General features: G+C 40.0%; 1 protein-coding gene across 2 annotated transcripts in view; it reads right to left on the bottom strand.

Moving 5' to 3' along the window:
* Pcsk5 (proprotein convertase subtilisin/kexin type 5) overlaps positions 1 to 16,165 on the bottom strand; it is a 410,777-nt gene that overhangs the window by 166,025 nt on the left and 228,587 nt on the right. For both annotated transcript variants that reach the window (XM_033757658.1, XM_019207714.1), the window contains exons 11-12: positions 2,102 to 2,219; positions 152 to 340 (exon numbers count right to left, since the gene is read on the bottom strand). In XM_033757658.1, the coding sequence (XP_033613549.1) occupies positions 152 to 340; positions 2,102 to 2,219 (307 nt within the window). The remainder of the gene's footprint in view (positions 1 to 151; positions 341 to 2,101; positions 2,220 to 16,165) is intronic.

Genomic DNA, 16,165 nt, shown 5'->3' with positions numbered 1-16,165 from the left:
ATTCTTTACTTAAGGGCAATGAGATCATGACATCCACTGCCCCTCAGCTGATTCCCACACTGGGAATAAGGAGCAGTAGTTCCTTTCCACCGTAAGGGTAGCTGCGTGCTGCCGTGCTGCCCACACTGGTGGGCAGAAGCCATCATCATACCTGTTGGCCAAAAGCTGCGATCTGGTTCCTGAGGGTGAGGTCAGGTAGATGGCCAGGTCTCCTCTCCGGGGATGGGTGATGGTGATGCGTACAACCACGTGCTCCAGGTACTTGACGTAGTGGTTGGAGTTATCAGAGCAACCCGAGGCTTTGTAGATGGAGCGTATTGCACTGTTGGGGCGAATAGTCCTGAGAGAGAAAGAGAAAGAAAGAGACCTTTGAGCAAAATTTGCAAAACAGCTCAGATGAATTACCCTGAGACTTAGGGATGAGTACGCAAGACAAGCAAGCAGCTGGACTCTGGATATTAACTGACAATAGTGCTAACATCTAAATGATCGGGCCACTTAAAGTATCAGTGGTTAGAAAGCGGGAAAGACGCAAGTGAGGTAAAAGGAGAATCAAAGTCCTTTTATCTTCATGCAAGTAGTGGGTCTCAAGCTTGACTGTGCCTTGGGATCATCTTGTTAGGGACAGCCCCTGGTCAGAGTGGCTGATCACATAGGTCTGGGGTGGCTCCCGTGCACATTTCTTTGTAACAATTTCTTAGGTGACACTGGTGTTGCTGATCTACCGAATACACTTTGAGAACTACAGCATGGTGGCAGAATAGCGGAGGCTTGGGAATTTGCACAACCTTGGTTCAAATCCTTGGTCAACCATTGGCGCTAGAACCCAGGGGTACACTTTCCTCTCCTCTGCAGGTTCCTGTCTTCCGCTCTAGTCTCCTCCTCTGCCACAGTCCAAACTTCACACCTTGAAGACCTCATGAAGACCTTGAACACACTACTCTGCACGAAGTACTCTTTTTTGTTTTTTGTTTGTGTTTCACTCTTCCTTCAAGGTCGAAGCTTAAATTTCACCCCATTAAACCAAAGGCAAAACTTGCTCTCCATCACTAATTCCCTACTTTTAAAAATTCTCAGCATTCCTTTAGAATCTGTGGTTTTCTGCTTATTACATTTTTCTTGTGTGACTTCTTCTCAACTCTGAACTCCGCAAGGGCAGGAAGCAATTTTTATCCCTCTGCACTTTCTCCCCAAGAACAGCTTAGTGTTTCATATCTGGAGTACAAGGAAGCTGTTGCTGAGTTAATGAATGAGTTTGTAAATGAATAAACAAATAACCCCATTGATATCGCTTTCTCATTTATCAAATGGGACTAATACCCAAGTTGTGAGCAAGTTTTAAGAAGAAAACTGTATATGAGGTTTCAGCCATTTGACTTGGCCCATAGTAAGTGCTCAAGAAATACTGACTTTCACTCTTTTTTTCTGTCCTCATTCTTTTCCTCAAAAGAGTAGAATGCAGGCAGAAAAACATTATTTTCTGCTTCATAACAAATTTCTTAAAGAAATTATAAGGACTCTAGTACCATCATAAACCAAAGTTTTTGAGACAGTGGTGTCTGAGAAGAAAGCCAAGAAAGAAATACTAAGAAGGCCACTAAGAAGGAATGCTGTGCCCCGGATTTCACACCAAGGAGTGACTTTACAGAATTCTTTGGTGAATACTCTCTGGGTGCCTGCATAGCTAACATTGGGGAGCAGACCCTTCTATCTTAGAGTAAACTGAATGCTCATGAACTTTTTACATTTTATGTTGCTCTTTGGAGGATAATATAGTTTGCAGTTAGGCTTGCAGAGCACATGTTCTGATTTTGTAGCACATCTGGAGAATAGTTATACCATTAAACAGAGATCTGGACAGAGTAAACTACTTTGAAATGCCCACTGGCAAGGGCTCCCAACTTCCTTTGAAAGACCCTTGGGTTATACTATGAATTTAGCAGCAGAGCATCGTGGACGTTTTAGCACAATAATAATTATAACAGAAAGAATTACAGAAGCTTCTAGCTTCCATGTATTAAGCAGGGGCTGTTGCAAGCACTTGCGCTGGCCCCTCTCTTTTTGGGGCTTTATCATGTTATCTGGTTGCTGCAAACATTACTTGATTTGTCGGTCTGTGCTCTCCACACACACGTGCTGCTGGGGGACAGTGGTCCACTTCTCTGCTTCCATCACCATGGCTTCAGCATCCATCAGTCCAAATCCGTAGAGATGGCTCACTGCGGAAAGCAAGAGGCTGGTCAGCTTCACTGCATTGAGGAACAGCCTGTGCTACATGTGTTAAGTCAGAATGTCACTCAGGAAAGGCCCCAGATATGTCCCAATGTGATCCTATCTCTCTTGCCAGCAAAGGCTTGAAAAACAAAACAAAACAATCTCAAGAAAATAAGGTGACTGTGTATTATTCATTGGCATTGTTATCTCTGGTCCATGGATGAGAAAACTGAGGAAGAGAGCAACTTGGCCAAGACTGACCAGCAATTAAGTAGTGGGGCTGGATTCTAGCTCTCAATGTTTTGTCCCAGGGCCCCACTGTTAATCATTTGCATTAAAAAAATGATGACGATGGTGGTTAGAGAGGTAAATGAACAGACTTAAAGAAAATTATAATGTATACAATTTCTCACAGTGCAAGTAGAACTCACATGCCAGAAATACCAATTTTATGACATATCCAGTAATTAGGTTAAATATTCCAGAAGACATAAATGGTTACCTTCTTCTAGCATATACAAGATTTATTAAGCTATATGCATAAAATATTTTGAGGCCTCTAGACTTTTATGCCACCTTCTTGTCTTCCAATGTGCTAATTCTCAATTAGAATGCCTATAGATCTAAGGCTGAACTTGACATAACTGTCTCAGAAATGTCAATTAACTTCAGGAATATTTAATGATGATACAGCAAAACCTACATGAGCAGTTCTTCCTAAAAATACTTTAAAATCCTAACTGAATACGTGAAATCTCTGCATTGTATTAAACTGTGTCTTACTTATATCATTACATTTAACGGAAGTCATACTTTCACCAGATTTGGTCGAAAATATTCCCATTATGACATTAGTTATTCAAAAAATTCTATAGCTGCCTGTATTTGTGGATTATTTTAAGTATATCAGCTTGAAAATCATGATGTTCTATGATATGGTCTCATTCTGCTTTTGAAACAACTTCTTCACTAAAGCAAAGGATTTGAGAACTTTGTCACTGCTTTTGCTCATACTTGGCCCTTGGCCTGAAATTCCCATCTTGCTTTTTTTCTGCCAAAGAGTCAAACCTTACTCTTGTAAGTTCCTAAAGCCCTGATGAACTTATCTTCTTCCTAAAGTATTCTCCAACTAATGAAATAGTCAAGAGACATTTACTAAATCTCAACCATCTGTGACCACTAAGCCTTTTCCTTTGTACTTCTATAGCTAATTACTTTATCAATACACCTGCCCATCCATCCATCCATCCATCCAGTATGATAAGCCTTATATAAGGCATTTCATTTTTCATGTGTGCCATCAGTTTCATTGGTTTTAACACCATCTGTTACTATGTGTCCTTTTACTCCAACCACACTGTAATTGCCTGACACGGGAACTATGTCTTAAATATTGCTTTATAGATTTTATGAGGAATATTATCAGAACTTTATATACATGGGAGCACAAAGAAATTAGACCATGTAAAAAAGAAAACTTGTGCTAGGATTCAGAAATAGGCCTATTTATATGCAATTTGTTAAACACATAATTCTTAGCAAATTAAATAAAATATCTAATTCATCATTTCTTTGTTATGGGATATTATATTCTATCCTGCCACTATTACTAAGTTCATTAAGTATTATTATAATATGTCCCATGTGAGAAAATCTGTGTAAAGAACTGTACAAATACAAAGTTTTTTTATTTTACTATCAGGCACTTAGCCTGACAGGCCATATAAATTAATAAATAAACCTACTTTATTATGGCAAGGTTGTATTATTTTTATTCATGCGCTTTTGCAACTTTTATAATTCATGAATTTTTCTTCTCCTTGATTAAAAAGCAATTCATGTTCACTGTAAAAAATACTAAACCAAAAAAAGTCATCAATAACTTTATGAAAAACTAGCAACTTCTACGAACAATATCATAGATTTTATTTTAGCTGCATAATACTATGTAAGATTATTAAAGAGAGACAAAGGGACCCAATTGATAGAGGACAGACGTCAAGTGTGAGCGGAGGAAAGTGTTGGGAAGAGGCTGGAGAACGGGTACGGGAACACAGACAGGAGGAATAAGTTCTATCCTACAGCACAGTGAGTGACCACAGTTCACACTCACCTATCACATATGTTACAAGAACCAACAGAAAGGTGTGAAAAAGCCCTGGATGTAAACAGAGGACAGGAAGATGGGAATACTGATTACCCCGACTGGATCAGTACATGTATTCATGCATTAATGCAGCACACTGTGCTCCATACATGTGTTCAACTATCACGTGTGAAGTAACAAGAAAAAAATGTAAAGAAGGAAACTAAAAACGGGTTTTAGTTAAGAAAACTGAATTGTAAAGATCTTGCTAAATTTCATACGCCTTTGTCCTCACTATCACTGATTCATAGCCTACATCATTTCATCAGGGACAGTCTGTGGTATTTCCCTTCCTAGGGAAAATTCAAATCTTTACGGTAGATGTTAGGCTAGGGCCTCTTCCTCTGTTCAAGTCAGCATGCAAACCCCACCCCTCCACTAGTGCTAAGTGTTTTAAAGTAGTGTAGTTTATCATTCTATCTCAATGTAGGGGGTCTGATTAAAGGTCGGATTGGTATGTGGACAGTATAGAAAGGATTTGGAGGCTGGAGGGAGGTGAGGGCTTTGCACAATTACGGTTAACACTGGGGCATCTCGGGGCAGCTCCCACCTGGGCACCTGAGCTCCAGCTCCACTCACCTGCCCTGCCCCGCTTCTACCCCACCAGCCACCTGACAACCATTAGAATGTAAATTAACAGAGATATCAAATACCACCCACACTTCAGGCACACGTCTCTATTAAGCAACCACTTGAGTCAAGTAACAAAGTACCTTGTGCCTTTATGAAGGTCATTAATTTGTTTCCTTTACCAATTCAATTCCTATCCTCCAGGGAAAAGGGCTACTCATTAAACACTCCAAATAGATGTTAAAAAAAGAGATTAGCTGGCTAAACTTGGGCTGCAAATTAGTGGGTTAACAGAAATAAATTCTACTTATATGAATAAATGAGGGAACTAAATTTGATCACTGAAGGCCACAGAGTAAATAATGGAGATTCTGAGTATTTTGAAGGTATTCAAAATTGTGTATCTGTCCCCAGTCATGGCACACAATCTAAGAAAAAATGAGAAATGAATGTTTTTGGTTGTTTTCCTTTTTGGGCTGTCAATATATTAATTCCATATGATTTGATTAGCAGTTATTTGTAAACAGCAATGAGAAAATAATTACATTGTAAAGGCATTGGGAAGACAAACTCCTTCACAACCAGGTGTCAGGAGGGAAAACTACCATGAAAATGTTTGGAAGCGCTAATAACTTTTTATTAATATATAATTTTAACACATCTGAAATGACCTATAACTACAGAAGTATTTATTTATTTTTTAGACATTTAAGGTAAGCCTATTTCACCTGTCCTACTGTCACAATGAGGGGCCACACGGGTCAGTGGTTACAGCATGCCCTGTTTAGAAAAACCTTCCATGACAATTTGTGAAATAAGTGAATGGAATGGAGAGAATTTTTAATGCACCAAGTAACATAAAGTGTTAAATAGAAAATCACAAGGGGGATTAGGAAGCCTGTTCTTTTTATATTACTAATTTATATGAAGTCATAAATAACACATGAAATTTATTGAAGTATAAAGCCAGTATTCAGACTTTAAATATCTACAAAGATGGCAAATGTACCACACAAATAAGTGTTGTGATAGGGCCCCTTCCATACATAGTGGACTCTTATTAACACCCACTTCTCTGGCCAAGTCCAAAGCCAAAGTTGAGGCTGAAAATACTTTGATGATCAAACAGAATCTACTCTGTGCAGAACAGTGCAAAATGCACAATTCTATGAAGTCAGAGCACCATTAACATTGGCATGAATAAGAATCCCAACCAGTTCAAGCAAAAATTTTCATTCTATCAATGTGGGCACCAATATCTACTTCAGATTTAACATGAGTTAAGATTCAAATATCAAATATTAGAAAGATAATGAGGGAACAAGCCACGTGCATAGAATAATTAAAGAACTTGAAGCAAAGTCACTCAAGTATATTTCAGACTGGAGATTTATTTCTAAGTAGAATAATGTACAAAATCTCTGCTTCAAGATAGGAGATTTGGAAAACTTGCATTCCATTCTATCTGTTCCTCTAGGCAGCATGATTGTTTACTTCTTATGTAAGTAGGAAGCGAGACCTTAGAAATGAGCTCATTTATACAGGAAAATCCTCAAGAAAGTAGTTTTGGGGCTGGGGATCTAGCTCAGTGGTTCTGCTGTCTGCCTTCCAAGTTCAAGGACCCAAGTTCAATCCCTGGTACCAAAACAAACAAGCAAACAAAAACAACAACAACAACAACAACAAAGAAAGTGGTTTTGTCTTGCACCAGAAGTGCAGCTAGTTTTTAACTCAAAGTTATCCAAACGTTTCCTTGCTTCAGACTTTTGGATGGACAAGCAAACTCAGGAAAGTGGGTAATACTCCCTGGCAGGCGCATTTTCATTTTCTGATGAGATCAGAAGTGCTGAGAGAAGCTAATCATTAGACACACAAGAAAGTAATTGTGTAGTCTGGAAGCAGAGAGTTAATTTAAGCACCAGCTCTAGCTCGGACACCTAAAATACTCAATGAAAGGAAAGCTAGAAAGCTCAGAAAAAAAATCGGAGCATAAGAAGCTATACAGAGAAATTTGGTGCGCTTTTATCTCAGGACTATTCTTACTACAGCCAGCTATTTTAAGTAATTGTTTATTAAATATTACACTGAGTGGATATATTATGATGGAAACACTGTACTATATATAATAAAGGAATTGATTGGTTAAAATAAGAGTACTTTTTGTAAGTACTTTGAGCTTTCTGAAGTGAAGAAGGGCCTTTCTCCTACAAGCTGTCAGACACAACGACACAGTGTTATAGTACAGTATCCAATGTAAAATAGGCAAACATCCAACAACAAAAATCTTTGAAAACCTGAGAAAAGGCTAACATATCCTTCATATACTTGGAAAAGGTAACTAAGTGGCAACTATCTATTACTCGATATTCAATACACAATCCCACTGAGGAATTCATACCTCATGACGAGGATGACTGAGCGAGCAGGTCTGCCCAAGACTGGCCTGATTTTCACCTTGAAAGTCCTATGTTTTGGGAAACCCTTTACTCCTAGACAAACCAGGAAATGAGTCACTCTTTGTGGAACTGAGTTAGTAATGTGATGCTATAACAGAGTGTTTCAGGGCTCTCACACCTCTTAACAAATTCACAACGGAGTTGTAATTCATATATCTTGCTGCCAGGCAGGTCTGAACCACAGGTGGCACATGCATGACTGCCCTATTGGGCAGCATGGGACAGGCCCATTGGTTGGTACAAGCTATCTGATGAGACAGTCATGTATGTACCACTGGCTGTTAAAGCTTGTGGGAATGTGTTAATGTCAATAATTTAGTAATTATTGGTGGACAGATATTCCACCAACACCATGGACAGCCATCTTAAACTTGTATTTGTTAAGATGTAGACAATCACTGATACACAAAACATGGTTTGTGAATTAGGTTCAATTCTTTGAATATTCAAGGATCAATTTTAATGTACTTTACCAATACAGTTTGAGCAGCCTTAGAATTGAAAATCTGAAATTTCAAACTTTTCGTTACGGACACAGTACTGCAAATACAAAAAATGCTACACCTGATCTCATGTGTAGTCAGACTGCAAGAGCACTAAAAATACTGTATAAAACTGCCTTTAGATTTTGTATATAAGGTGTATAGAAAACATAAATAAATTTTCTGTTTCACTTGGGTTTAACTTCTAAATTATGTCATTATGTATGTCTCAATATTCTACAATCCCCCAAAATCCAAACTTTGAAATACTTTTCAAATTCAACATTCAAGTTAAAGTACACGCAAGCTGCATAATAACTGATTTAATTAGTTATCTTATCACTCGTGTTGTGAAGCACCCAGTCTGTCTGTATTCAACACCACTCTGGACGGTGAAGGTCCAAAAGAAAACAGAAAATGATTTGCATTTCCAGTCAACTAGAGGATGAGACAACAAAAACTTTAGGATATAATGAAAACCAATTATAAACACCAAACTGTGTAATTACTGAAGATATAAAAGCACTCCAGAAGATTAAAAAAACACCTCCAAAGCCTGCTTAGGAACCTCAGGAAGCTCGGTGTGCAGGAAGTACTCTGCTGCTATCAGCCAAGATTTGCAGGGACATCAGATAAACTGTGTGGAAAGTGAGACTTGGATGGTGCTTTGATGCATGTGCAGGATTTCATTAGGTGGAGAAAAAGGGAGCTCATACTGAGCCTCCTGGCTAAATGATGAGTTTGTTGGGTAGCTCTCTGCTGCAATGATGAAACTAGAACCCCTGGACTGGACTGGGTGAGAGGTGAGCTGTCAGCAGGGGATGAGAAGAGTGGGAAATATCACAGGAAATAGGGCTATGCCAGACTGTAAGAGAAACAAAAGCCAACCTTGATTGTTGGATATCATTCACCATCAATCAAGTTGCTGCTACTCTCATCTGTCTGGAAGTAAACCAGCAGAATAAAAGGTGACTACCCAAATTCCTGGCTCCAGGGATGCTGCTTGATCTGTGGAGTGGGTAGAAACTCTCAACCAGAGATCAAAGAGCTGCCTGCAGCTGTTGTAGTCCTTGTACCTTTGGGCCCTTTGATTGTCAAAGTGTTGAACCACCTGCTCTGAAGTAGCTGCTCTCATCAGGCCCTGTGCTTCCTGTGCCTATTAATCAAGCCAGGCAAAACGTGTAGGACAGGAAGAGGGCATGGAACCAAGAGAGCCTTGGATGGTGTTTTGAGCCACTATGTCCCACGTGCATACTGCAAACAATTAAGTACTGCTCCTTTAGAGTAAAAATAAACAACTAAATAACGAAACAAAATTTTAAGGATGAAGCGTGATGCTTTCATTCCCCCAATGTCAGCAGCTCCATACCTGATCCTCTCGGATGGATGCTCCCAGAATAACCATTTCTTTCCTTGTCTTACTTCATTTTTCTCACATCTCTCCATTGTTTACTCTTTCAGATTTTAGTGTGAAAGCTATATAAGCTTGTTAAAGACAGAATCAGAAAAAGCAATTGCCATACTTTCTTCTGTACTGCAGTGCAAAATGCTTTCCCCCTGGTTGGAAAAGCAGAGCAACTGGTCCCCACATTCTGCTGCGTGGTTTGTTTTTGTTTCCCTTGCTCTTCCTAAAATCTTAAGCTCTAGTCACAATCTAACCAGAGCCACACATGGCAACTGTCACCATGCCACTGACAGCTTGCATGTGGAAAGTTTCTAGAGACTTGGCTGCCTGCTGGGGCTGCACTTCAAAGCTCCCTGGGGATGGTTTTGCTCAGCAGCTGTAGGTAGTGAGATGGGCTCATCCTTACAGAGGGGAAGTAGTAAAGGTTTAGAGAAACACTGCTGGACTCCCCTTCTCCTTATACAATGCACTGTTATGTATATATGTGCATATGAGTATGTCCACAGGAATAATTTGTATATGTGCGTATGTAGAATATATATTTATTATGTAATTTGCAGTGAAGAGGTAGGCATGCCTGCCATCTCTCAAGGGCCTCTTTTAACCAGGAAATTAAAAAAAAAATCTGTCAAATTATTTTCTTTTCTCCATCCAGTCTTCATTTACTTGCTCTCAATATGATTATAATAAGCAAGTAGTTTGCTTCAGGTAACTGATTTGGTATTTCTTGATCAGAGGCAGAAAAACTATTCTTCCAGCTTGAGGAGACTTTAGCCCAGGGCATATCCAGGGCACATTTTTGCTTGTTTTTTTTTTTAAAGGAAACTAAGATGGTTAGGACAAAGATGAGTACTACAAGGCCTCTGATCAAAGGGTAATTGAGGGTTAGATTGAGGGGAGGGTAAGTCAGTTCCCCAGCATAGGACCTCTTGGTATAAAACTTAAGCAAACAATTAACAAAATGAGGCTTTTAAAAGATAATTCTTCATTTAATTTTTCCTTGTTTTTGTCTTTTTCTTAAATTCTCACAAAATAGGAAAGGAAAATCTACTTGTCATTCAATTAAGTGAGTACATTTTCACTCAGTGGTTAAAGTGGCTACAAAGATCTATTACTTCATCTATCCATCCATCCATTGGATCACCTGGTAGGTAGCCATCATCAGTGTTTGGGTGGTGACTGCAAAGCACAAAAAAAAGATATTCCTGTGCTGCGAATGTCATCATCTCATGGGGAGGAAAGCTACTTCTTATCCTTCTAAGGCTCAAGCACTCTATTAGGCTTCTCATGCACGCTCCTTTCCATTTCCGTGAAAGTCAAATAAGTTGCAGCTTAAAGGGTAATAACAGTGAAGTTTCTGTAAAACTGTAGAAAGGTAGGCTATTTATGAGGAAAAGATGTACTCCTAGAAGAAATTAGATATAAAACAGCTCTCAAATCTTTGAGCAAGTTCGGATTCATGAAGGGTAAGCAATGAGACCAGAACATCTGGAATAGTGCTTGTCTCAAAGAAGCTAGGTGGGACTAGAATGCACGGTCGGATTTACCCTGGAGACAATGAGTAACTAATGGTCAAGGAAATGGTGCAGTGTAACTGATGCTATAGAAAGACTGGCTGAGCATCGGTGATATGGGATTCCAAAGGACAGCTGACTGAAGCAGGTGCAGGCAGGGGAGAATGCAGACCACGTTATGGAAACCGTCAGTGAAGAAAGAAAGGAGAAATCACAACTCACATGGTGGGGGTAGTGGAGGACAGAGAGGAGTCAAAGTGAGTAAGAGTGGCGGGCGGAACAGCACCCTTTCAGACATAAGTTTTGGAAAGAAGTTGTGTTGTGAAAGAAGACTTTGGCTTTGGAAGTTTAGAATTCTAAATGACACAAGGCCACACTTGTGTAGGGATTACAAACCAGTAATGGATGAAGTCCTTGTTAAAGATGAAAGACTAAATAAACATCCTCATCAAGAACGTGACACTTGTTTAAAGAAGCCCTAAATGCAAAAGAGATGTTGGAGAATTAAGAAGCAGAGAGAGAGAGAGAGAGAGAGAGAGAGAGAGAGAGAGAGAGAGAGAGGGAGAGAGTCCTCCAAAACTCTCAAAGCAACAGACTTTGGGGAATGGCTGTGGTTAAAGAAGGGGAGTCAAGAGGGGCTGGGGATTTAGCTAAGTGGTGCCGCTGCCTGCCTCACAAGCACAAAGACCCAAGATTGATCCTCGGTATCAAAAAAAGAAAGGGAGAAAAGAATTAGTGAAGTTTCAAAAACAAACACTGTATTTCTCCATCACAAAAAAACATGGAGAGAGATGTGGACTGGGGAGATGAAGAGCAACAATGTTAGAGGGAGACCAAAAAAAAAAAAAAAAAAAAAAAAAAAAAAAAAAAAAAAAAGCCTCGGATTTGGCCAGCAGGGGATGGGGAAAAGTCTCACAGAGGCCCTTAGCTTCAAAGAAGGAGGTGAAGACGGGCTTGAAGGAGTTAAAAAAAGTAATGGAGGGTCTAATTTGGGCCACTTGTGGCAAACTTCTCCTTGTGAAGGGAAGGACAGAATAAACGCAGCAGGACAGGTCTTTCCTCTTCCAAGAAGAGTCATAGGAAAATTGAAGGCAGTTTCATGGTTCAGTTGACAGGAGGGAGAAGAAGGGAGGCTGGAAGCAGACAGCTGAGCAACTGATGGGAAAAGATGTTCTGGGAACACCTTTCACAAACTATCCAACTGCAGAAGAAAATATGCTTTGAGACTATTTCTTCATTTCTTCTAAGGACAGCACGTGATTAGCACTGTTGGAATAACTGCACAGGGATTGAGGGCACACAGAGGATGAGTTAGTCAGTGGTTCTCAACTCTGCATACACATTAGTACCATGTAAGTTACAGGCAGCTCTGTCTTATAAACTAAAAGCATATACTAGATATTTAGCAGATTGAAGGTCCATAATTTATATTTCTAGCAATTTTTTTCCCAAGTGACACTGATATTGTTGGGCCAGGGAGCCCACTCTGATAACCACTTGCTTAAAGCTGGCATCTTCTCCTGGAAAGGCCTGGTGGGTTAGGCTAACATTTCCAACATAAGGTATGAGACTCTATAGGCCTGAATCCTAAATACTCCCTCCTTCATACCAGAAACACAAGGAACGAGGACTGGCTACCTAGTACACAATGTCAGTATCCTTTGATACAGATTGTCCCAAATATTTTTTCTTCTCTTATAAAAACATCTCATGAAGATAAAAGTTTTCTTACTTGACTCATGGGTGCATAATCTTTCCAGGTCCTTCCATTTTGGGATGCACATTACTTAACAGGGTTAAGCGCTAGGCATCCTGAGGATAGAATCAGGGCTTATCTGAGTAGAAATAAAGAATCATGCTTAGTGTAAAAAGGTGAAAGTAGGAAGTATACTGAAGTGTCTATTTCCTAATCCTGCTGTATTGAAAATGAAAGCATTTCCTGAATCAAGCATGCTACTCAAGATGCACAAATGAAATTCTAGATGGGAGATAAAAATAATATCTTGCTTATGTATTTCATTACCTATTAGCTGACAAAAATCTTCACAACAATCTTATCAGTAAGATAGTATTCACATTTTACAGCAAAACGAAGTCTTGTGGATATCAAAAGATCTTGTGCAAAGCCTTAGGGACTAGATCTCAAACCTTCAGAAATCCTTTTCTACTGTCTAACTCATCCATTGATTACCATGGTCTACAAAACACACAATATTTCTTTCCGTGAAGACACTCAAATTAGTTACAACCTCAGAATGACCCTGAAAGGTAACAAACGGAGAAAGGGGAATCATTTGGAAATTTTGTGGATAACTTCCTTTGCTTTTTGCAAGTTAAGTGCTTTCCTTCTTCAAAACTCGCTTAAAATATCACATGCCAAAAAGAAATACATGGAGATTGGAGTAAAAGTTTAACATCGGGTCTAACACACTTTCCCCTACTCTTGCTGAGAAATGACCTCCTTCGGCCATTTCTATCAGGTTTTTCTTTTTCTTCTTGAGTGTGAAGATACTAATATGGAAAAGATATTTTATTTTATATGCATGGCGAGGCTAGTATTTTATTAGAATTAACTAGGCGTGCAGAGATGAAAGAATGACAGAGAGCCAAAGTGTAACCTCCCATTTGTTAAAATCTAGCAGTGATTACAGTACTCTTCTTTTTGGCTCTTTTAAGGTTGACTCTGCAAATTTCAAGGTGTACTGTCTTTCCTGGTATAACACACTGTAAAATGAAGCCTGTTGAAACCATTACTGGGTTGTGTGATCGAAATTTAATTACTTTAAAATGCCACAGGCTAGCGAAATGTGAACACATGTAAAGAGTCTGAACTGAGACTCTAAGAGGAGGAAAAGAGTCTGGATCTATTTGTTTTCCAAGAGATGTATCCAGATGGACTCTGCAAAGTGATTGTCTGGCGTGTTACCTGACCCTACTAGATGCAGTGGCCTCAGAAAGTCATGCACAGAACAAGGGGAGGGTTAACTTTCAGGATTTCTTTTTGCATCTTTAGATGGGGTTTATATCAAAGACAATGGCACCAATATAAAGATCTCTCTGGATTGAATAAAAGAATGGCATCTACTAATGCCATGTTTTTAAAAGATACTATTATAAGGCCCTTTTACCTCTTGTTCATTTGGGTCATCATTTCCCACAGCATCCACTTGTACAGGCTCAGTGTGGGCACAATCAGGGACAGTCCTCTGTCCCTGATGATGGGTGCAGAGCCGGCACATCAGTCTACGCTAGAAATTGGATATGAGGATGCAAATGGTGAGCATGTGCTCATTTCAGGAAGAGAGTTTCTCCTGCTTACTTCAACATGTTTCTCCTTCACACCCAGAGTTATGCTGTTGGCAAGTAGGTAGCACCTTCACAGGGCAGCTGGATGGTAATCATGGAAAGCTCCAGTTTAAGCCTTTCTCTAGTCCCAGTGCCCAGGTGTCCCACATGTCAATATTTACAAGGACTTTTACCCCAAATACGAACTTCCTTCTACTCAATCCCAAATGAAAGAATTACATGTGAATTCATGTAGCTTCAATCATTTTTCATCTCAAAAAGGAGTGAAGGATACGAAATCTCACTTATGCGATTTTACTTGAAATTTTCTCTAGAGCTGGAAATAAAACCAGTAATGAAACAGTTATGAATTCAATTCTAGTAGCACTGGAGAATTCTAAATTTGGTAGCGCTGAGTCACTTTGCTAATAAAGGATAGGTTCTATGAACATCAAGATGGAAACCATGGGTGAACATTAAAATGAATAACATAATCTTTGCATGGATACTCAGCATGGCTTGTGTCTAGATGTCCCCGCCACCAAGCCTCATTTAGTCATAGGTGGGGCTTTTTCAAAAGTGGCTGAATCTAGAGTATGTGATCGATTCATGGTGCAGTCCTAGGATTAAGGGTGGGTGACTACTAAAGCAGTACAATGATTGGTTTGGCAGCCCCCTAATCCTGGTACCCTGAATACAATATAAGGGAGAAAAAGAGGCTTGTCCTCTCCCTTGCTTGCTTTTGCTGTCTTCTGCTTGCTGTGAACTGGTTCTCCTCAGGCACTGCCCTCTGCCCAGCAATGCTGACTTGAAGCCAGCCAATTACAGATTAAAATCTCCCTAAACTGTGAGCTAATAAACCTTCCTCCTTTAACTTTGGGTGTCAGGCATCTTGTCTCAGCAAGGAAAAGAAATTAACGAAGACAGAATTTGGAACCAGAGAAGTGGAGGTGTTGCTGTGACTGCACCTGACCGTGTGGTTCAGGAGCCTTTGGCCTGGTTTGTGGGAAGACTTAGGAAAGGTGTTGAGATGCCAGCTGAAAAAGCAGGGCTGGAACACCTCAGGTGGTACTCGATAGGATATTCTGGTCAGAACTCAGAGGACCAGCAGGCTGACAGAAATCCTACTGGTAAAGACCAGGCTTGGGAGGTTTCTGCTGGGAAGAAGGACTGCATTAGTTTTTGGACTCTAGAAAATGTGTGTTATAACTTTGCAGAAAGTTTGTCTTCATTTTGCCCATGTCCCGACACATTGCATGAGACTATGATTAAGGGTAGTGGACTACTTAATCGTGCAGAAGAAATTTCAAGGCAGTCTAATGTTGAAGTGGTGGCATGGCTACTACTGGGGACTTTGCGACAGATTTATGTTGAGAATCAAGAACAAAGAGGCCAGGAGAATGATTCAAAATGTTGTAAATTTGACCAGAAAGAAAAGTTGTGGCCTACAAAGATGGAATAGAGGAGAAATCAGTTGTTGAAAAGACTAGCAAGAAAAAGCCAAGTATTTCAGAAGACAACCGAAAAGATGGCCTGAGGACATCATAAAAACCAACAGGAATCCAGCCTCTGTAGCCTCAGAGCTGCAAAGGTGAAAGAGTTTGCTTCGAGAAGAGAGCCTCAGAGAACCATGTTCCAGAAAGGTGGCAGCTGAGGGAAGTTGTTCTTTGGTATTTGGTTCATAGCCACTGGACCTCTACAATCAACAGAAGGAAGCCCGGCTACTGCTCTAGCTGATGGAAGACTTTGGCATCATCCACATGGTGCTGGTTTTAGTTGCATGCAGAATGGAAGAAGGCTTATGACCAGATTTCAGAAGAAGGCCTGGGAGGCCGGGCAGTGTGCCTGAGTGTGTGAAGCTGTGAGTGTGAAGCTGAAGGTACAATGGGGAAGCCAGAAGTTTTGAGAAGCCAAGAATGTGGGTCATTTGAGGAAAATTGCACGGAGAAGCAGAGCTGGTCCAGGAGAAGAGCTGTGGGATCTATAAGCATCAGAAATACTATAGAAGCAGAGCCACCCAAGTCCTTTGGAGTTCACATCTCCCAAAGATTACCATGGAAGCCGCACATGGAGCTACAGGAGTTAATGTTTGT

Source organism: Fukomys damarensis, unplaced genomic scaffold (assembly GCF_012274545.1).
Source record: "Fukomys damarensis isolate Sample0158 unplaced genomic scaffold, DMR_v1.0_HiC HiC_scaffold_31, whole genome shotgun sequence".
NCBI classification, from domain to species: domain Eukaryota; kingdom Metazoa; phylum Chordata; class Mammalia; order Rodentia; family Bathyergidae; genus Fukomys; species Fukomys damarensis.
Note: the sequence above shows the minus strand (reverse complement) of the source record. Positions and strands in the feature narration are given on the sequence as shown.